This window comes from Silurus meridionalis, chromosome 18 (genome assembly GCF_014805685.1).
Source record: "Silurus meridionalis isolate SWU-2019-XX chromosome 18, ASM1480568v1, whole genome shotgun sequence".
Classification (NCBI taxonomy): domain Eukaryota; kingdom Metazoa; phylum Chordata; class Actinopteri; order Siluriformes; family Siluridae; genus Silurus; species Silurus meridionalis.
The window spans coordinates 21,006,274-21,028,515 of record NC_060901.1 but is presented as its reverse complement, the minus strand read 5'-3'; the positions used below and the strand labels follow the sequence as shown (position 1 = coordinate 21,028,515).

The following is a 22,242-nucleotide window of genomic DNA, read 5'->3' as shown; positions in this document are numbered from 1 at the left end:
TTATTCTATTACGCAAATTCTATTTAAAAAAGTGTGAGATTTTACCACAAATCAGTTCAAATAGATTTTATATCGACTCTGTTGGGTCTGTTCCTGTTCTTCATCTAAAGTCCTGGTCTAAAGATAGAGCTGGTGTTTTAGCTGGAAACATCTGGCACTGCACTCCAGATGTGTCATGACTTACTGTACATAATGAAGTATTTCTGGAGCGGGTGTTTTACAGAAGCACCACTGCATGACACAAGACTAACCGAAGAGCTTTCAGGTGCTGCCAGTAGTGGTGGTCATGATGATGATGATGGTAGTGGTGGTGATGATAGTGGTGGTCATGATGGTGGTGGTGGTCATGATGATGATGATGGTAGTGGTGGTGATGATAGTGGTGGTCATGATGGTGGTGGTGGTCATGATGATGATGATGGTAGTGGTGGTGATGATAGTGGTGGTCATGATGGTGGTGGTGGTGGTGGTCATGATGATGATGATGGTAGTGGTGGTGATGATAGTGGTGGTCATGATGGTGGTGGTGGTCATGATGATGATGATGGTAGTGGTGGTGATGATAGTGGTGGTCATGATGGTGGTGGTGGTGATTTTAATAATGATGATGATGGTGATGGTGGTGATGATAGTGATTGTGATGGTCATGATGATGGTGGTGGTCATGATGATGATGATAGTGGTGATGATGATGATGGTGGTGGTGGTGGTCATGATGATGAAAGTAGTGATGGTGATGGTGGTGGTCATGATGATGATGATAGTGATGGTGATGATAGTGGTGGTCATGATGATGAAAGTGGTGATGATGATGGTGGTGGTGATAGTGGTGGTGATGATGGTGGTGGTCATGATGATGATGAAAGCGGTGATGATGATGGTGGTGGTCTTGATAGTGATGGTGGTGGTGATGATGGTGGTAGTGGTGGTAATGTTGGTGGTGATCATGATGATGATGGTGGTGATGGTGATGGTAGTGGTGGTGGTGATAATAATAATGATGATGGTGGTGACGATAGTGATTGTGATGGTCATGATGATGATGATGATGATGGTCATGATGATGAGCAGACATAATTTCTCTTTAACCTCTCAAACCGGAAATGTATTTTGCTGAAAACCTTTTTTGCAATAAGGAACCAATAAGAAAAATAATTTACCAAAACAAACAAACAAACAGCCCTGGTGATCCCTAGATGATCACTAGATGATCATTGGTTGCTGTTTGGTTGATGAGCTCCCTCGCGAGCTAAATTCCCCGCGCGCGCGCGCCGTCTTTCTCTTCCTCCCGCAACAAACCGGATAAATAAACGACGGAACGAATTGGTAATTGAACCAACAAACAAACAAACAAACAAAAAATCTGCTTGCTGCGAGCGAGAGCGCGCGCAGGGTGTGCGCGAGCTCGCGCACGCTTCCGGGGGAGGCGGCGGCGGCGGCGAGGCGGCCGTTTGTGCGCGCGCTCCCGTGCCATGAAGACCAACCAACATCCGTGACATCCACGCGCACAGAGGTAAAGTGTCTATCAGTTTGCATTGACATTTTATTAATACATTCGTTTTTTTTTAATTGCCACCGATGGATGTAGAACCGGCGTGTGTGTTTGTGTATAAGCGCGCGACCGTGTGTGTATTTAGGGTAGAAAAGGCCACCAGCGCGCGCGCCAAGTTCCCAAAAAGCAGAACCCTCTTGCTGTGTATTCCAGTTGATGCTGTTTATCCGGAGAGTTCATGCTTTGCGTCTTTGCATAATATCAGTTATTGCGGCGTGCGTTATAACGCGTTACGACACGTGTACACACGAGGCCGAGCGCCCACGTGAAGGGATGCCCTGCCTGTATGATCACGTGTTTTAATAGTTATAATTGCACGTGTTTATTTTCAGAGGACGTGGCTGTGGTGAAGTCCATTAGATAGGTATCTGAATTTATTGTGTCCTTCTAAACACACACACACACACACACACACACACACACACACACACACACACACACACTTACTTTGTGCAGTGGGGTGTATGATGGGACCCTGAGGCAAGTTTCCAGCCTGAATACACACACACACACACACACACACACACACACACACACACACACACAGTGTTTATTATTGTGCTCACCCAGAACCTGGCCACCGTGTAGATGTAATGTCTGGTAGAAATGGTTTGAAGGTTGATGTACAGCATGAGTGGAAACCTCACGACATTTCAAAGTGGAAATTCAAGATCAAGGTTGTCATGGGGTCAGTGGCTGTTTGATAATTGTCATGGGTAATAACTCGTTTGAAATACTGAGGACCTTTGAGGTTAAAAAAAAAGTGTTTTGACTTTTTGCTATGGTCGCCTTCTAGTGTCCTCTGGTCTAAATTAACATTATTACAAATGTGTAGTGTTAAATTGAACCTATAGGGGCAGTATTTACGCTGTTCATTCAAACTTGGACGCACACAATTGTGTAGGACATCTTTGGGTGTGGTAGCATTGCATGAAACTTCAAGTTCTTTTCACTTGAACTAGGAGACCCAAACACAAAATGTACAATGCCATCTCCATGAAGATCTGCTTTCCATGGGTTGGATGTGTGTGAAGATCTTGGTGTATCTGCTATAGAGCTCAAACCCTATTGAACACCTTTGGGCTGAATGAGATCTCACAAATCTCCACCAAATCTAGTGGAACATCTTCACAGAAGAGTGGAGCTCATTGTGAGAGTAAATGGGGATTAAATGTGAATTGAGATGTTAAAAATTATGCATTTTTTAATAGATAGTAAATATGATATGATGAAAGGAAGGTATATGAAGTGTCATTGTGAAAGGTGTGTGTGTGTGTGTGTGTGTGTGTGTGTGTGTGTGTGTGTGTGAGATCCCTTTCAGTGTAATGTCAGGTCTGGAGTGTGCGTTGTCGTGGGAATGAGACAGCGTGGCAGGCATCTGGAGGATTCCACCAGCTCCTGGATCCCGAGCGTCCTGGGTGTGCAGAGTGTCCGTCTTCGTCTTCGCCTCGATCGGCGAACTGTTAGGGGGCGGAGCCTCTGGCAACTGGTTGATCAGTGCGGAGAGACGGTACAACGTGGGCGGGGCTTATGGGACACGACGCCACCCACTTTTTCACAGAGTAAGAACGGTTTCATTACGCCATCAGTGTAAAAAATTTATCCAGAAGCTCTTAGCTGAGATCTTACAGAACCTCTAGATTAAAAAAGGCTGGACGCGTGTCTTCTCTGTTCCTCTCCATCCTTTACTTTGCATCACACTCACTTTAGGTTCCTGCAAAAAATTTGTTTGGTATAAAAGTCAGCAGTTACTTACATCATTATTTTATTCGTTATCTTATTTTGTTTGTAACGGCAGAATTCGAGTTCTGGAACTGACCCGGTTCTTCAGTAGAATGAATGTCCAGAGTAACTGTTCCTGCTGCTTTCAGGTTGTCCTGCAACTCATTTCTTTTGACAGCCGGCTGATAATAAGCGCTATGAGGATGAAGATTTAGTAGTGGCGATCAATGGATCTGCTGTTTTTTTTTTTTATCCAATTCCATATCTCCTCTTGTAATAAACTCCACTCACGTGAAAAGATATTCAGCTAGATCATTTGAGCTCTAGAGCACTTAAGATCTTCCACAAATCCAACCCAGAAAAAAAATCTGATCTTCATGGAGCTGGCTTTGTGCACTTTTTTTCATGTTGGAACTAGTTTGAGTCTCCTAGTTCAAGTTGAGGAAATATTTCCTTTCTTCTAATACAATTGTGTGGAAGAGTCTGGTGTCCTAATACTTTTGGCAGTAGTGTGTATGAGAACAAAAAAGCAAAGAGTGGAGGAAGAGAAATCTTCTCTTCATTAGACACCGCCCTGGGATTTAGGGGGTTTGTGTGCTTGTTTCGCGTGTGCTATTCTTAATTATCTTTGTCTCTGAGATCACAGAGGGAAGTGTGTGCATGTGTGTGTGTGTACGTGTGTATCTGAGAGACACACATTTAGATTAGATTTAGATTTAATTCCCCCATTTTTATCCTCTGGAGAGTCTGAATTGTGTAAATCCGTCTCACCTTGAAGCTCCTACTGATGCGTCTCCATACATTGCGGTTGTTTTTTTGTTTTTTTTTGTGTCACATGATTTTATTGCGGTATCACAATAATTCACCCCACCGGCTTGTTGCCATGGTGATGTCGGGTAGTGTAGTAAATAAATTCTCGCACTGTGCATTTATTAGAATATTTTCTGACTGGAAAGTTTGCCAAAAAAGAGACACCACTTCTTTTTTATAACCTATTATATTTTGTATGTGTGTGTGTGTGTGTGTGTGTGTGTGTGTGTGTTGGTTTTGTGGTTTTCTACACCTTCGGGACAAAATTACAGTCAGTAAAAATTGAAGAACAACAAAAAAAAAAAAAACAAGAAAATGAAGGCGTATAAGAATACTCAGATCATTTACTGCTTAGTCATTTCTGCTTGAACCATAACACAGCTGTGTGTGTGAGAGAGAGAGCGGGGGGGATTTGTGAGGGGTGTGTGTGAGGAGTGCGTGTGAGGAGTGTGTGTGTAAGGGATGTGTTTGATGGGCGTGTGTGAGGAGTGTGTATAAGGAGTGTGTTTGAGGTGTGTGTGAGGAGTGTGTCTGAGGAGTGTGTATGAGGAGTGTGTATGAGGATGAGTGTATGAGTGTGTGTGAGGAGTGTGTGTGAGGAGTGTGTATGAGAAGCTACCTCTGCTGCAGAGAATAAGCCTAATAGAATCATCAGCCTCAGAAACGTTTGACTGTTTTGCACAACTGCTTCTCGGAGTTAAAGCAGACAGTGAGGAGATTGTGTGAGTCACACGTTCATGTTGGAATTGTGGCAAAGAAACCATTATTTCAGAAGAACAGCAAGGAGTGCATGGATGGACATGGAAGTCCAACCACCGTGTCTTTGTTAGATGTTCAGAGGGTAATTTGATGGTTCCTGAATGTGTGGTTCCTAGCAAGGTTACAAGCAAGATAACACGAACGAGTTCTAGACGTAACCCACACGTCTGCTGCCACGAGACAAGAAACAAATTTTACGTAAAAGCAAAGCCAAGTAGCACAGACGAGCTGCGTTCAGGCTTTTGTTTCCTTTTTGCTCATTTTTCTTTGCTAGTTAGCGATGGCTGTTGCCATGGCAACCCCTGATGGAAGGGTTATCGATCTTCCTGATGACCTATTTGACTTCGCCATATTTGTTTAGGTGTGTGTGTGTGTATGTGTGTGTGTGCCTACTGTCTGTGTGCTTCTGGATCAAACTGGGGAGATGTTGAACTTGAACTAACCTCTTTGTTTTGTGTGGTGTGTGTGTGTGTGTGTGTGTGTGTGTGTGTGTGTGTGTGACCTTCAGCTGACCAGGAAGTAGTTTGTCAAATGCAAAAGTCCCCATGGGAGGTCAGGTTTAGGTCTGTGTGTATCTATGTGTATATGTGTATGTGTGTGTGTGTGTGTGTGTGTGTGTGTGTGTGTGTGTGTGTGTGTGTGTGTGTAATGTAGGTGTTTGTGTGATTATATGCTCTGTTTGTTAAACAGGGCCATCTGCGTGCTACAGTGCTAGTGGTAATGTGGAAAAAAGAGAAAGTGTAATTTATTACCTGGCTCTCTCTCACACACACACACACACACACACACACACACACACACACACACACACACACACACACACAAGCGTTCATGTTTAATCCTTTCAGTGGGACACTGGCTTTGCCATGTCAGTGTAAAATCTTAATATTATAATAATTCAACTATTAATTAATTTAGTTTCATTTAGTTTTATTTCATTTTGTTTCTTTAACAATCCGGGAGACCCAAACCTGTTCCACCCCATGCCTCCTTACCTACATCAGTACCTGACTTTACTAAGTGGCTGAATAAAATCTCCATAAAATGTAGTGGATCATCTTCCCAGAAGAGTGGAGTTTAAAATAAGAGCAAATTGAAACTATAATAATAATAATAATAATAATAATAATAATAATAATAATAATTGACCATGCCAAGGACAGATGGTCTTCTCTTCCTCTTTGTAGTACGTGATCTTTCGTTATTAAAAGCACCACTATGAGATCCAGTGTCCGCAGTTTTCTCCATCAGATTTCTCATTAGCTTCTGCTTTTGTAACTGAGTGTGAAAAGAACCTGCTCATGGTGCAGACCACAGAGAAACGGCCACCGGTTTTACTGCTCCAGCTTACTAAAGCAAATACGGCTTATTGGATGTGTGGCCATGTTGGTATTTACCACCAGCTGCTCTCCAGTGTGTGGGATTAATCTGGGGATAAGTACAGAACGACTTGAGGGCAGTTCAGCTGGGTTTTAGCATGTTCACGTCTCTAACCTTTTACTGCTGCACGCTGTCTTAATCCAGGTCACCTCCCGTGTGGTGCACCATCAATATCTTTCCATGAGGCGTAATTATTAGAACAATATATATCGAATTTACAAGGGGGGACACGATTTTTGTCTTCACATATTATATTATTTGTATTTAATTTCCTTTTGTTATTTAATTTTATTTATATTTGCATTTTTGTTTTATTCAAAAAAAAATTTAATTATTATTTTATTTGTATTACAAATTTTATTGTATTATTTGATTTATATTTGATTACATTTTATTATAATTTAATTTTGGTATTTTTGGTACTTTTTTATTTGTATTTGAATTCAATTTTATTCGTAATTTATTTTATTTTGCTATTTTATTAAATTTTTTAAATTGCATTTTAGTTATATTTAACTTTTTTATTGTATATGCATTTTTTTTTCATTTTTGTATTAATTTATTTGTTTGGTTGTATTTAAAATGATATGCAAATATACATATAAATGTTTATTGTTATATTGTTTTTTATTTTATTTTATTTTACAAACAGATTTTAAGTTGGATAATTTTATTTTATTTATGTATGATCACATTACTCTATGAAATATATTAAATATCCTGTCCTGTATTTTCTTTTATTATAAAAAAAAAGCTCTCAGAGAACCTACATGACCAGAAGTATGTGCACCCCTGACCGTCACACCTTTGTTGAACATCTCATTATTTATTTCCTCTTATGTATTATAATAAGAGGATTTCCACTACATTTGGGGGCCGAACATTAGTGAGTGAGATCAGGGGGTAATGTTGGAGGAGGTCAGGTTAGGTGTGAGAAGGATGAGGAGGTCAGGGCTCTGCATGTGCAGGACACTCGAGTTCTTCTAGTCCAACCTTAAGACCAACACACCATGTCTTGATAGCTTTGTGCACAGGAGCATTGTGAAGATGAAACAATTTTGGAGATAATTCCAGACTCATACTGGAAAACATTTGATTTTTTATTTTAATAAAAAAAACTTACTTTGTGTTCTATTTCTTTATATATTTTTGGTCGTGTTGATGTATATCCAGGGGGCTGGATTGCATTGGAGCTCGGTGGAAGGATGTTAGGAGCCTAGTTGCCATGACTACCAAAAATAAATAAATAAAAAAGGAAGAAATAAAAAAAAAAGAAAAAAGAAAAAGAGGGACAGTAGTTTGAGGCGCGTAACGGAGGAGTCGGGAGCGCGCAACGGGAGACACGGAAGCAACGATTTTCCGGGTCTCGGTGCACGGGGGAGCGCGCAGAATCATCATCAGCAGCAGCCGGCGGTGTCGGAACCTGAGTGTGCGGTTCGTGAACGTGCAGCAGCATACAGCGGTGTCGGAACATGAGCTCGGTCGGGAGCGCGCAGTAGTACCAGGCAGTATGAAAACCTGAGCTTGGTCGGGAACGCGCAGCAGTCAGCAGATTCGGAACCAGAGCGCGGTTCGAGAACGCGCACCTCTGCCGGCAGTGTCGGAACCTGCGCACGGTCGGGAGCGCGCACCAGCCCCAGCCGGCGGTGTCGAAACCTGTGCGCGGTTCGGGAGCGGAATCGAGGCCAGTCGGCACGGAAGGACGCAGGGATCAAAGGATCTGCTTTTTTTATTCTATTTTTTTTTTTTTTTATCGTTATTTTTTTGATGTTCGGTTTCGCGGTTGTACATGCCGACAGGACCGCGCTCTGACATTCACTGCCTGGTACGTGCGTCTCCAAATATCGAAGAAATATATTTATATACATTATCGTTGTGTGTATTATATATTTTGTTACGGATGAAGGAAGGGAATCGCGTCACACTGCTCACACACACACACACACACCGTTTTCCCTTGTGACGCGCTATTTTTATTGCTTTGTGCATATGCATGACATCTCCGCATGCGCTTCAGGGTTTTGCTGCGATTTGTTTATTTATTTATTTATTTATTTATTTTTTAATTCAAATGATTAATTGTGATTGGAAATCATTAATTAATCGGTGCTGTCGTGGTGTGAACGGTGACATGGAAATGACGCACAGGTGAAATTTTTTATCAAAAACTTATCCGAAAAAAAAATACTTTATTGTATTCTGACCTGTGTGTGATTGATTGATTAATTGATTGATTGATTGATTGAGTGAGTGATTGATTGACTGATTAATTTTATATATAAATTTAAATATATACATAATTCCAGTTTTATGTACACTTTTTGTAATTATGCATAAATTATTTATTTATTTATTTATTTATTTATTTATTTGTTTGTTTGTTTGTTTGTTAGTCAACTTGCACAGGCATCCACTAATTTCATACACTAGTTTTTATTATTATTTTATTATTATTATTTTTTTTTTACTTTTCTGTACAATGTTGTTGTTTTTTTTGTTTGTTTGTTTTTTTATTCAACCCCCTTATATTTTATATATATTTATAAAGAATGTTGTGCTTTGAGCTACTCAGCATTTATTCAGCGAAACATTTGGATAGAAATCCGTACAAAAGAGCGATTGCATAACGAATGGATTCTATTCTTCTTCTTTTTCTTTTTCTTCTTCTTCTTTTAATTGTGATTTGCAAGTGTTTCATGAGATTCAACAAATCAAAAATTATTATTTTTAAATATCCTAAAAAGTCTTGGCACTTTTGTTCGTCCCTGCATGAGGAATTTCGGCGCGATGGAAAGAGAGATTTAGGGAGCGAGGAGAAACAGAGAGAGAGAGAGAGAGAGAGAGAGAGAGAGAGAGAGAGGAAGCCGTCCATCAGGGATCCGGAGGCCAGGCCCCGCAGCTGGAGGGGGAAGGGTGGAAACAAGTGAGGGATGGGGGAAGGGGATGAGTGTGTGTGTGTGTGTGTGTGTGTGTGTGTGTGTGTGTGTGTGTGAGTGTGTGAGTGATTGAGTGAGAGAGCTTTATGTGGCTTCTAGACGCCGTAGTATTTCTGCTTTCAGTTTGTTTATGGTTTGATTGGATACACATCATTCTGGATCACATGAGCACTCTGTTCTGTAGAAGGAACAGTTTCAGGTGTGTGATGTTCTGAATGTATGGAGCGAAATACAGAATTTCGCACAACTTTTAGACTTTTTTAGTTTATTTTTCTGGCTTGATTTTGTGTTTTGTGTAAAAGTTGATCTGAGATTAATTGGGCGGAGTAGCGATGGTGGTGGAACTGATGATTGAGCTGATGATGGTATTGGTGGTGGTGCTGATGGTGGTACTCATAGTGTTGTTGATGAAGGTGATAATTGTTTTCATGATGCTGGTGGTAGTGATAGTGGTGGTGCTGATAAAAGTGCAGATGATGGTGCTGATGAAGGTGATGATAATTGTTTTGATGATGGTGCTGATGATGAGGCTAATGGTGGTGCTAATAAGGTTGATGGTGATGCTGTTGGTGGTGGTGTTATTAGTAGTACTGATGATGAGGCTGATGGTGGTGCTAATAGTGGTAATGATAATTGTTTTGATCATGGTGCTGATGATGAGGCGGATGGTGGTGATGATAATTGTTTTGATGATGGTGCTGATGATGAGGCTGATGGAGGTGCTGATGAGGTTGATGGCGATGCTGGTGGTGGTGTTAATAGTAGTACTGATGAAGGTGCTGATGGTGGTAATGATAATTGTTTTGATCATGGTACTGATGATGAGGCTGATGGTGGTGATGATAATTGTTTTGATCATGGTACTGATGATGAGACTGATGGTGGTAATGCTAATTGTTTTGATCATGGTACTGATGATGAGGCTGATGGTGGTGATGATAATTGTTTTGATGATGGTGCTGATGATGAGGCTGATGGAGGTGCTGATGTGGTTGATGGCTATGCTGGTGGTGGTGTTAATAGTAGTACTGATGAAGGTACTGGTGATGAGGCTGATGGTGGTGCTGATGGTGGTAATGATAATTGTTTTGATCATGGTGCTGATGATGAGGCTGATGGAGGTGCTGATGAGGTTGATGGTGATGCTGTTGGCGGTGGTGTTAATAGTAGTATTGATGTTTGTACTGATGAAGGTGCTGATGAAGGTAATGATAATTGTTTGATCATGGTACTGATGATGAGGCTGATGGAGGTGCTGATGAGGTTGATGGCGATGCTGGTGGTGGTGGTAATAGTAGTACTGATAAAGGTACTGATGATGAGGCTGATGGTGGTGCTGATGAAGGTAATGATAATTGTTTTGATAATGGTGCTGATGATGAGGCTGATGGAGGTGCTGATGAGGTTGATGGCGATGCTGTTGGTGGTGGTGGTGTTAATAGTAGTACTCATGTTGGTACGGATGAAGGTGCTGATGATGGTGCTGATGTGGGTAATGATAATTGTTTTGATCATGGTACTAATGATGAGGCTGATGGAGGTGCTGATGAGGTTGATGGCGATGCTGGTGGTGGTGGTGTTAATAGTAGTACTGATGTTGGTACGGATGAAGGTGCTGATGAAGGTAATGATAATTGTTTTGATCATGGTACTTATGATGAGGCTAATGGTGGGGCTGTTGGTGGTGCTGATGAGGTTGATGGCGATGCTGTTGGTGGTGTTAATCGTAGTGCTGACGGAGGTGATGATAAATGTTTTAATCATGGTGCTGATGAAGGTGCTGATGAGGTTGATGGCAATCCTGCTGACAGTGGTGTAAATAGTGGTACTTATGTTGTAACTGACAAAGGTGCTGATGGTGGTGCTTGTTGATGAACCTGATGCTGATGCTGAATTACAGTGTTATTGCTCGTGTTATGCACTGGGTTCAATGTGCTAAGACGGCGTGAATCCATTTTTTTTTTGCCGAAGCTCAGAATGTGGATTCGTCCATGCGTCCATCCCCTCTCAAGCTCTCTTTTTGCCACTTGGTTGCAGGTCTGATGAGTATTCCTACAGCAGCATCTGGACAGACAGGGGGCGGAGACATGCAGTCACCTGGGGCAATAAGCCCGTCCTTTCTCCCACCCCCATCCGGAAAGATTCCAGGTCGCAAGAGGGGACGGCCGCCGCTCAAAAGGCATCCGGAATATCAGAGTCGCTACCCAGAATCCCTCCCTCCCATCAAAGTGCCTAAGAAGAGAGGGAGGAAGCCTGGATTCAAGGTCAGCCTGAGTGTGTGTGTGTGTGTGTGTGTGTGTGTGTGTGTGTGTGTGTGTGTGTGTGTGTGTGTGTGTGTGTGTATGGGTTGAGTAGCTATAATTCATTTAGAATCAGATGAAGAGGTTTTTATATACAGTATGGTTCGTATATTTGTGACCCATTTTCCCTTTTTCAGACGCATCTAATGAAACACTCGAGATTGAAAGGAAGGGAGGTGTGTGAGTGTGTGTGTGTGTGTGTGAGTGTGTGTGTGTGTGTGTGTGGGGTTTCACAGTGACTGATGTATCTGCAGTCTGTGCTCTAAAGTGAGTTATTTTTAGCTACGTCTGCCAGCCTCATACTACTACTGCAGATCTTTTGAGTCTAAAGAGAGGAAATAAGAGACATACCTCTGTTATGATGATGGGGTGTGTGTATGTGTGTGTATGTGTGTGTGTGTGTGTGTGTGTGTGTGTGTGTGTGTGTGTGTGTGTGTGTGTGTAAAGAAAGAATTTTCTATATTTTTAAACCATTTTAAGTTCTTATTCTACTAAATGTGTTTACTAGTAGGAGTTTCTCTGAAGGTTTCTTTCAAGGTATTTTTTAAGGTTCCTCAAAAGGTTCCTCTCAAGTTTCCTCTCAAGGTTTCTTCCAAGGTTCTTTTCAAGGTTCCTCTCAAGTTTTTTTCTTCAGGGTTCCTCTTAAGGTTCCTCTCGATATATTGGTCTATGTAAAGATCACTAAGGTATTGTGTGTGTGTGTGTGTGTGTGTGTGTAGCTGAAATCCAGGTTGGCGATGACTCCGCTGGCTATCTCGCCTCCCAGCAGCACTCCAGAACCAGACATGAGCTCCATCCCTCAAGATGCTGCCACTGTTCCACATTCTGCCACACCAGAGGTCCTCACAGGTAACACACATGTTGTAAAGTGCATTACAGATGTGCAGCGATGTGGTGAAGTGCAGTACAGATGTGCATTGATGTAGTGAAGTGCAGTACAGATGTGCAGCGGTGTAGTGAAGTGCAGTACAGATGTGCAGTGATGTATTGAAGTGCAGTACAGATGTAGTGAAGTGCATTACAGATGTGCAGCGATGTGGTGAAGTGCATTACAGATGTGCAGCGATGTAGTGAAGTGCAGTGCAGATGTGCAGTGATGTAGTGAAGTGCAGTACAGATGTGCAGCGATGTAGTGAAGTGCAGTACAGATGTGCAGTGATGTAGTGAAGTGCAGTATAGATGTGCATTGATGTAGTGAAGTGCAGTACAGATGTGCATTGATGTAGTGAAGTGCAGTACAGATGTGCAGCGGTGTAGTGAAGTGCAGTACAGATGTGCATTGATGTAGTGAAGTGCAGTACAGATGTACAGCGATGTAGTGAAGTGCAGTACAGATGTGCAGTGATGTAGTGAAGTGCAGTACAGATGTGCAGCGATGTAGTGAAGTGCAGTACAGATGTGCAGTGATGTATTGAAGTGCAGTACAGATGTAGTGAAGTGCAGTACAGATGTGCAGCGATGTAGTGAAGTGCAGTACAGATGTGCAGTAATGTATTGAAGTGCAATACAGATGTGCATTGATGTAGTGAAGTGCAGTACAGATGTGCATTGATGTAGTAAAGTGCAGTACAGATGTGCAGTGATGTAGTGAAGTGCAGTATAGATGTGCATTGATGTAGTGAAGTGCAGTACAGATGTGCATTGATGTAGTGAAGTGCAGTACAGATGTGCAGCGATGTAGTGAAGTGCAGTACAGATGTGCAGTGATGTATTGAAGTGCAGTACAGATGTAGTGAAGTGCAGTACAGATGTGCAGCGATGTAGTGAAGTGCAGTACAGATGTGCAGCGATGTAATGAAGTGCAGTACAGATGTGCATTGATGTAGTGAAGTGCAGTACAGATGTGCATTGATGTAGTAAAGTGCAGTACAGATGTGCAGTGATGTAGTGAAGTGCAGTATAGATGTGCATTGATGTAGTGAAGTGCAGTACAGATGTGCATTGATGTAGTGAAGTGCAGTACAGATGTGCAGTGATGTAGTGAAGTGCAGTATAGATGTGCATTGATGTAGTGAAGTGCAGTACAGATGTGCAGTGATGTAGTGAAGTGCAGTATAGATGTGCATTGATGTAGTGAAGTGCAGTACAGATGTGCATTGATGTAGTGAAGTGCAGTATAGATGTGCAGCGGTGTAGTGAAGTGCAGTATAGATGTGCAGCGGTGTAGTGAAGTGCAGTACAGATGTGCAGCGATGTAGTGAAGTGCAGTACAGATGTGCAGCGATGTAATGAAGTGCAGTACAGATGTGCAGCTATGTAGTGAAGTGCAGTACAGATGTGCAGTGATGTAGTGAAGTGCAGTACAGATGTGCAGCGATGTAGTGAAGTGCAGTGCAGATGTGCAGTGATGTAGTGAAGTGCAGTACAGATGTGCAGCGATGTAGTGAAGTGCAGTACAGATGTGCAGCGATGTAGTGAAGTGCAGTATAGATGTGCATTGATGTAGTGAAGTGCAGTACAGATGTGCAGTGATGTAGTGAAGTGCAGTACAGATGTGCAGTGATGTAGTGAAGTGCAGTATAGATGTGCATTGATGTAGTGAAGTGCAGTACAGATGTGCAGTGATGTATTGAAGTGCAGTACAGATGTGTGTTTTCAGTCAGACCTGAATGATTTGTAGGCAGAAGTAAATATTTTCCTGATAACATAATTTTCATACGTAATTTGGTGAACTTGGCATAACCATAGCGATGGCAAGACTTCATTCATCCTTGTTCTTTTTTTAATAGTGGCATGATTTTAGAAAAGTCTAATCGTGGTGAGGATTTTTTTTAACACATACCCATACTCATTATCTTAGAGGTCGTGACCTCTATGAAAGTGAAAATATTACAGTGAGATACAGAGTGTGTGAGTGTGCATAATTATTATTTTAAAGGTTAATAGTCTTGACTGTCTCTGAGGGCATTGCCGATTTTAAAGCCTTTATCTCCTAATTAATCATTCGATTCATTTACACATTCCAGTCGTTGCTAATTAAGATATTAACCCACATCCACGGCATAAATCAGGTCTTATAACTGCAATAATCACACCACATTCCTGGATCTCCATCACACACGATCAAATCCTGCCTTTTACAGTGTACTGGATCTGTATGGTGCACCCAAGCATCTGTTTCTGAGTGAACTCTAGCATGGGGTGTCTCACCTGTCCCTCACATACTGCAGTACCATTTTACGACTTACGACTCCAGAACTTGAATTAAACACCCGTTGATCTCAGGTTTAAAGGAAATGTGGGTTTTAATATATCAGGTGTCTGACCGGAGCAGAGAGCCAGTGTAACACTTTTTTTTTATTCTTATTATCATTTCAGTTTATTTCATTTCTGTATGTTTAATCTTCAGCTTTTGAAAATTATGACAAATGGTTTGTATTTCGTTTTTGTCGGGTTGTATACACTAAATTCCCTGTGATCTTTGTTGAATTCTTTGTAGAAATAAAACAATTCGAATAAATCCAAAAAAATTATTAAGGGTATGATGAAAACATTTATTTATTTTTTATTCGCATTGGACACAATTTTAAACCTTATTAAAACATTTACAAGCTCCCAAAAAATAAATAAATAAAGGGCGGCAATAATTTTGACAAAAAGAAAGTCTTATCCATTTATACAATTCATAGAATTAGTAAGCAATGGCTTGTGGAAGAGTTTTTATTACTGTACAAGAGTGTGTGTGTGTGTGTGCGCGCGCGCGTGTGTGTCTGTGTGTGTGTGTGCCGTCTGCCCGTTTGTCTGACAGATGCCAAAGGAAATCCCAGAGCATGTCTCATGAAAGCAGCGATGCGGCACAGACGAGTTGGGCGGAATGTGTGTGTGTGTGTGTGTGTGTGTAAAAAGAGGGATGCTGAGTGATTGGAGGATTCCTGCACACACTCTTTCAGGCTTGTTCTTCCATTAACTCACCCCCCCCCACTTTCATATAGAGACGCTTTGTAGCCAAACATGACTTCTCTGCCATTAGATCATCGTCCTGTGTATTTGAAGACGCTCATTCGCAGTGTTTATTGCTTTGTCTGGCTCCATTGGTGATTCGCCTAATCGCTATCCACAGGAGGACGTCGCTGGCTGATGCAGCATAAAGACGCCACTGAAGGCTCCTGTAGGGCTGGTGGAGGCTTTTAGGAATATATTATTTCACTTTGACTGCACTGTTGAACTATAAGTGTGTGCTATAAAATAATTACTAGTTAGTAGCAGTCTGTGTGTTTCACCCCAGTCCTTCAGTTATGTTCTACCTGAACCAATCCACTTCTTAATCCCATAAGAATAGAAAACATCAGTATTATAGAGAAGTGCAGTAGAACAGAGCACAGCATCACACTCAGGATCTCATACAGTGAGAATGAATTCATCACTAAAGCAAGAAACCCAATGATCACAACTTAACACATCTCCTTTCACTGGAGCCACAACTGCACCTCCACATACATCATCTCCAGCAGAAGCACCGATATTCACCTCGTCACATCACCTCATGCATTTTTTCATGCTTTTTACGGTTTTCCTGGAGATTTGAAATGAAGGCAAGTTGTGTGTTTTTGTGCCGGAAAGATAACACAAAAGTATAAACGGATGAAATTTGTGAAAAAAAAGGAAATCGTTTTCTTCTCCTCTGTCAGTCATTGTGAAATGAATAAACAAAAACAAAACAGCTATTAAATACACATGATTACATTTGAGCTAGTGCAGTTTGCTACAGATTCGGTTTGCATGCTCTGACTAGTGTATCCAATCAAATGACTTGAAAATGCAGAGGTTATTGGGCGCCTGCTAGAGGGCCTCGGAGTCAACAAGTTGCAATCTGATTTTGCACAAAAAAAAAGCAGACCCTGGCAACATGTGATGTGATTTCTGAAATCTGATTGGAAAAAAAAAACACCAACAGTGTAGACAGACACACATTGAAGCAGCACATCTTACAATAGACTGTTGGGAACATTTTAATATTCATGGATAAAAAAGGCCCTGATTGGCCACCATTGCTTCTACTAATGCAGTATTTTACTCTCTGTCTAGTGTGTATCTACGTGAACAAACAGGTGAACACCGGCCCTAACCTGGACCGGCAGAAAGTCATGCAGCTTCCCGATCACCTAGGCCCAGCACGGCCATCCGTGGTGCTGCAGCAGGCCGTGCAGGGTTGCATCGATAGCGCTTACCAGCAGAAAACGGTCTTCACCCTGCTCACACAGGGCTATGGAGGAGAGAAGATATCAGGTTACACACATTCACACACACTCGCATGCGAAAGCAGCGCTAATGGTGAGCTCAAATACCCTCTGTTTGCAAAATGTTATCAAATTTCCCCAACTTTCTATATTCCAAAAAGGCTCAACTGAGACACACGCCTTTGTTTCGGACAAGCTCCGCCTACTCCACATGTGCAGGTTTCCTCTGAAATCTCGTGTGCAATTTTGGTAACACTCGTCTTTCTGTGTCGTCCATGTAGCCACCTTTGACGGCAAGCAGCACCTTCTGAGTCTGCCGGTGGTGAACAGTGTCGGTTACGTCCTTCGCTTCCTAAAAAAGCTCTGCCGGAGCCTTCTGTGCGAGAACCTGTTTAGCGATCAGCCAATCGCACCTTCATCCTCGCCTTCGTCCTCTTCTTCCTCGGCCCACACAGACAAGCATTCAGACGGACAATCCAAGTCGAGTGAGTTGAGTGCGGATCTTTTTCTGTTTTGCCCACCAGAATATACATTTCTGCATCTATATTAGTCCTGATACGTTTCTTTTTGACGAGTGATCCAGTGGCAGCAATGGCAAGCGCAAAACTCCATGAGAGCTCATTAGAAACACACCAAAAACAAACCTTGACTTTAGTTTTTGCAGTGTGTCCAGCACAGTTGGCTCTAGGTGTTAGCTGTTTTTTGGCCGATTCTGCACATCTAATTGATGGCGTAGCTCTTCGGCAATCAAGAGAACTCAATTTGGCTATTCAACTGAGCACCTGAGAAAAAAAAAACTGCCGAAAGCAAAAAAATACAAAGGGAACTTTCAATTTCTTTGATTGTTTTTTGGCAAACAGTGTAATTCTTGGTCCAGGGGTCAAGTCGTCCTTGCAAATCAGTTTAATACTTACATGTGGAGATCTTTTGACATGCCTGAGCCCTTGTAATTGCTTATCAGAAAGGGGATAATCACCTCTTGAGTGTTCTTTTCTGCAGTTCTTATGGATGTAGTGGATGTAGTGGATGTAGTGATGGCCTCAACGGATTTGGAAACAGCAGGGGGAAGAGATTTATGAGGTTCAGGATGATGCAACTCCTTTATAAATGTTGGTTTCTGGGGAGATGTTCCCATAATAATGAAGCCTCCTCTTGGCAGTAATTGGATTTATAAGTGGAATGTTGTCTTGGGAGTGTCACAGGTGTTTAGCCTCATGTGTATGTGTGTGTGTGTGTGTGTGTGTGTGTGTGTGTGTGTGTGTGTGTGTGTGTGTGTGTGTGTGTGTGTGTGTGTGTGTGTGTGTGTGTGTTCATACATGTTTAACAACGGATGCAGAACATCCATTAGTGCAATGAGATTCACTGTTAATCTCCTTTGTGTTTTCCATCCCACTTCTCTCACTGATCCAAACAATCTCTCTTGGTTTTTTATGCGATTTTCGAACGTTTTTACATGTATTTTGAAATGATTAATAAGTATCAATAATATGAGCATTATGCATGTAATTAGACTCAATAAATAACATGTTTAGGGATCACCATTTACATTTCCATCCTTCTGCAAATGCTCCACAGTGTTTCCATAAAAAAACGGTTATCTATGTGCTTTTCAATTAGGTCAAGGACTAAGAATAGCATAAAGCTAAAATACTATTAGCTGGAACAGCCAGGAAACATTCATCCCACCATCTGGGTGCCAGAATTGAGGAGCACTGTGTCTTCCTTGTATGTTGAGGGATGATGGGGGGCCAGTCAAGCTGTGCACAAATGTCTTCATTCCATCCATATATCATTCACGCTGAGATCTGAGCAGAACCATGAGTGCCTGTGGTAGGGAAGAAGAAGATGTGTTAAGTGTCATTAGCAAAGCTCATGTCTTAGTAGAAGGGACAGAAGAGCCTCTTGGTCTTTGAATGTGCTGTGATGTGAGTTTTCTTCTGTTGAAGGCTGATGGAAACGAGGACCAATGATTGAAAGGCATGAAACCTCCAAATGCATTTAAAGTCAGACTTGTTTGAATCTTAGCGAGATTTTGCTAATGCCTAAGGTATCTGAAGTTCTTCAAGAAGGAAATCATCTCAGCAGTTTTGAGGGTCTTCATCAGATGAACTTTTGTCATAGAGTTTTTTTTTGAAGGAGGCGATTTTGCAGCAGGAGCATTGTGTTAAAAATGGGATCCAGTTTTTTGCAGGATCTTTTTTGCAGAAAGAAAAACAATGTGACAGAAACAGGAAGAGAATAATAGTTGTGGCATCTGGGTATTGAGCTAGCAGGGATGGAGTGGCAGATTTAGCAACTCAGGAAAGAAGGTAATGGAGGAAGTGAAGGGTTTGAAGTCAAGTGAAGGGTCTTCTGGAATGTCACAGTGTTGAATGGGAAATTTGACAGTATTAACGGAGAGCAGTGTAAAATTGTTATTTCTGCTATTTTCCTGTGCTGATTCAGCGAGAGGGGAAGAAGGAGACAGGGTGTGGAAGGGTTTTTAGATTGTGAGAAGCCAAAGTGGAAGGAGAGTTCAAGTGGAGGTTAAAACCACTTGGAGAGAAATATGAACAGTTGGTGGCATGAAAAGCAGGAATAGAGAGTTTGATTAATATAATTTGATGATCTGAAAAAAGACCAGCTGAAGACCAGGTCCAGAAACTTTTTTTTACCTTGGGGTTGATGTTGAACATCAAAGTTTAAGTTGCTGTGGCTATGTCAACAAAAAATGTAAAAACGCTTTACTTTCATTTTGACTCGTTTCCCAAAAGATGCTGAAAACGAAACGTCTGAAAACGTTAATGACTAAAACCTAAGACGCTTCAACCTGCTGTTTATTGACTTTTCAGCTCTTGGAAAAGTCGCGCCAATGATTTAAAATGCGTTATTATTTTGGTCCACAGTGCGACGCCGTCTCAGATGGACGGAAGACCAAGATGAAGAGAAGAATATGCGTTTTTTCTAACAAAAACTTATTAGCGTAGACATGGCCTGAGTAGAGTAAGGAGAGATGAAGGCCATAAGTAGGAGAAATGTCCAGTGATAAGTGTTCCAGGGAGCTGATGAATTACAGTAATGGAAACTCACTGGGTAAGATGTTGAGATGTAAGGTGTTCTCGCGTCTCACAAGGTTTTCTCAGAGGCAAACCTAAATCTGTTTCCACTCCTGCCAGTTTCTCTATAAGCACAAATATAATTCTCGTCAATTGCAATGTTTTCTTGTCTTGTGTAGCAGACTCTATGGTGGATGATTACCACTCGGAACCAATGGAGTCCAAGCGCTACTCTGTCGACCATACTGACACGCCTTTTGGCGTGATGACATCACCGTACATCACCTCAAAATCCAACTACGGCTTCCGCTCTGGTGCCACCTACTCTGGGGGCATTTGCAGACCAGCGGCCAGCCCCAGTTCATTCCAGGAAGGAAACAGAAGTGGTAAGAGGATCCGAAGCTTCTGTATTAAACTGTAGGAATGGTAGATTGACCGTAATCTTTCGAACTAAATCTCTGCTTTGGTCTTTCTTCTGTCTATGTTCAGCCTATAGTCCATCTCCAGAGGCAGGCGAGGCGAAACCACCTCCAAGTAAAGACCCGTCTCGGTGGAGTGTAGAAGAAGTGGTGTGGTTTATCAAAGACGCAGATCCTCAGGCCCTTGGTCCACATGTGGAACTCTTTCGGAAACATGTGAGTGCGGTTTTGTGGCATCACAAACTAGGCGAGATCATTAACAAGGTATATAGAAGAACATATGTGAAGAACATAGGAGAACATACACAGGCTATTAAGATCATGAATGTTCATCCCTTAGTTCATGATCTAGCACAAGAATGTTTCTTCAAAATGTGTGAATCTCTGAAGGTAATTATTTGAAAGCATTTGCTGGATGTGTGCCTGTATTGCAGGAGATCGACGGAGATGCTCTTCTGCTGCTGAAGAGCGACATGATCATGAAGTACCTGGGACTCAAGTTGGGCCCGGCTCTCAAACTCTGCTACCACATAGACAAGTTAAAACAGACCAAGTTTTAAATGCTTCTCAACACCTCCACAACACACACACACTTGAGTACAGATATGCGAATATATTGATCCCACAAACACACACGTTCTCTCACCTGGAGATGGACCACTTCACAATATCAGGACATAATTTGTGTTCTTTGTACACATTTTTTGGATAACAATATGAAGATTTTTGAACTGACTGCTCATGATTTGTCATGGACCAGACCCGTACATGGTTCTTTAGACTTCCCATAATTCATGGATCTTTGGCCACCTTGTGGTGTAATCGAGACATTGCAGCTCCCTATGACCGCTGGATTTAATTTCTCCAAGAGCAGCTAAACAAGACTTAATTGTGTGTGTGTGTGTGTGTGTGTGTGTGTGTGTGTGTGTGTGTGTGTGTGTGTGTGTGTGTATATATATATATATATATATATATATATATATATATATATATATATATATATATATACTACTGGACAGTGCGCATCTCAAACACACAACAGGGCTCAAAACATCTCCATAACCAGCGATAAACAGGCATCGAGACAAACCCGTGGACCAATCAAGAAATTCAATGTGTTTTTGCACAAGTTACACATCAATTCCCGAAATCTCGGCACAATCCCAGTCCAACTGAGAGGACCAAAATCCATGTGGACCCACGGCAAGTTTCTTCACTGAACACACACACACACACACACACACACACACACACACACACACACCTGCCTAAGTTCCGTAAGATATATCTATTACAAAATACACTAATGTTCAATCTTTGGGAAATAGTGCATATAGTAAGATATGGACCGTGAGGTCAAAGGTTTTTGGACACCCGACCATTAAGCTTGCTATGTCCTTTTTTTTGAGCATCCCATTCCACATTTAGTCTCCATTCACTCTTATAATGAGCTCCACTACTCTTGGAAGATGTTCCACTAGATTCTGGAGAGATTTGTGTAAGATTCATTCAGGAAAAAGGTGAGAATGGGGAGAATCATCCTAAAAGGTGTTCAGTGGGGTTTGAGCTCTATAGCAGATATGTAAGATCTTCCACATACTTCCACTCAACCCATGGGAAGCAGATCTTCATTGAGCTTGTTTTGTGCATAGCTTTGAATCTCCTAGTTCAAGTGGATGGAAAAGTTAGGTGTCCCAATACTTTTGGCCATTTATGGAAGTATCCTATAAGATAAACAATTCTGTTTACTATTAAAGTGTAAATTTTATACTGTATTGCATTAATAGCTGGTAAATTTGGAAGCTAGCATGCCGACCAAATCCTGACTTGACCATCAGGTCGTTTTTTTTGTATTTTATTTTATAATTTGTTTTTAATTTTGCCTTCTTTTTTTTCTTACTTTGATTTTTATTGCAAAGTGACTCAAGCGTCTGAGTTTTTGTTTGTTTTTCAGCAGAGAGCTGAAAAATTGCGGCAATGAAACGCAAGTGAAAAATCAATTCCTTCTTGTAAATACAACAATATAATCAAGCCGAAGCCACAGGCGTTCCTCGCCTTCCAGAACGACCAGCACCGTTCCTGAAAAAAAACAAAAAAACAATCGATGCTGACGACGTTTATGGTAGAAAATCTCTTCCTGTAACACAGTCTA

General features: G+C 41.6%; 1 protein-coding gene across 6 annotated transcripts; it reads left to right on the top strand.

The window, feature by feature from the left end:
- The first annotated feature begins 1,240 nt into the window (after positions 1-1,240).
- On the top strand, positions 1,241-21,858 carry scml4 (Scm polycomb group protein like 4). Of its 6 annotated transcripts, none has more exons than XM_046873839.1 (9): positions 1,241-1,513; positions 2,874-3,114; positions 11,197-11,423; positions 12,179-12,308; positions 16,485-16,685; positions 16,918-17,121; positions 19,851-20,057; positions 20,161-20,306; positions 20,525-21,858. In XM_046873839.1, the coding sequence occupies exons 2-9, from the start codon at positions 2,910-2,912 to the stop codon at positions 20,648-20,650; spliced, it is 1,446 nt and encodes a 481-aa protein (XP_046729795.1). In that variant the 5' UTR covers positions 1,241-1,513; positions 2,874-2,909; the 3' UTR covers positions 20,651-21,858. The 6 variants fall into 6 exon arrangements, with proteins under 6 accessions (XP_046729795.1, XP_046729796.1, XP_046729799.1 ...); XM_046873840.1 differs by having other exon boundaries at positions 2,863-3,114; XM_046873843.1 differs by lacking the exon at positions 2,874-3,114.
- The last annotated feature ends 384 nt before the right edge of the window (positions 21,859-22,242 follow it).

Coding starts and splice junctions, on each gene's coding strand:
- scml4 (XM_046873839.1), top strand. CDS start 2,910: ATGAGACAGCGTGGCAGGCATCTGGAGGATTCCACCAGCTCCTGGATC. Junction 20,058..20,160: donor CCAGGAAGGAAACAGAAGTG/GTAAGAGGATCC, acceptor GTCTATGTTCAG/CCTATAGTCCATCTCCAGAG. Junction 20,307..20,524: donor TGGAACTCTTTCGGAAACAT/GTGAGTGCGGTT, acceptor CCTGTATTGCAG/GAGATCGACGGAGATGCTCT.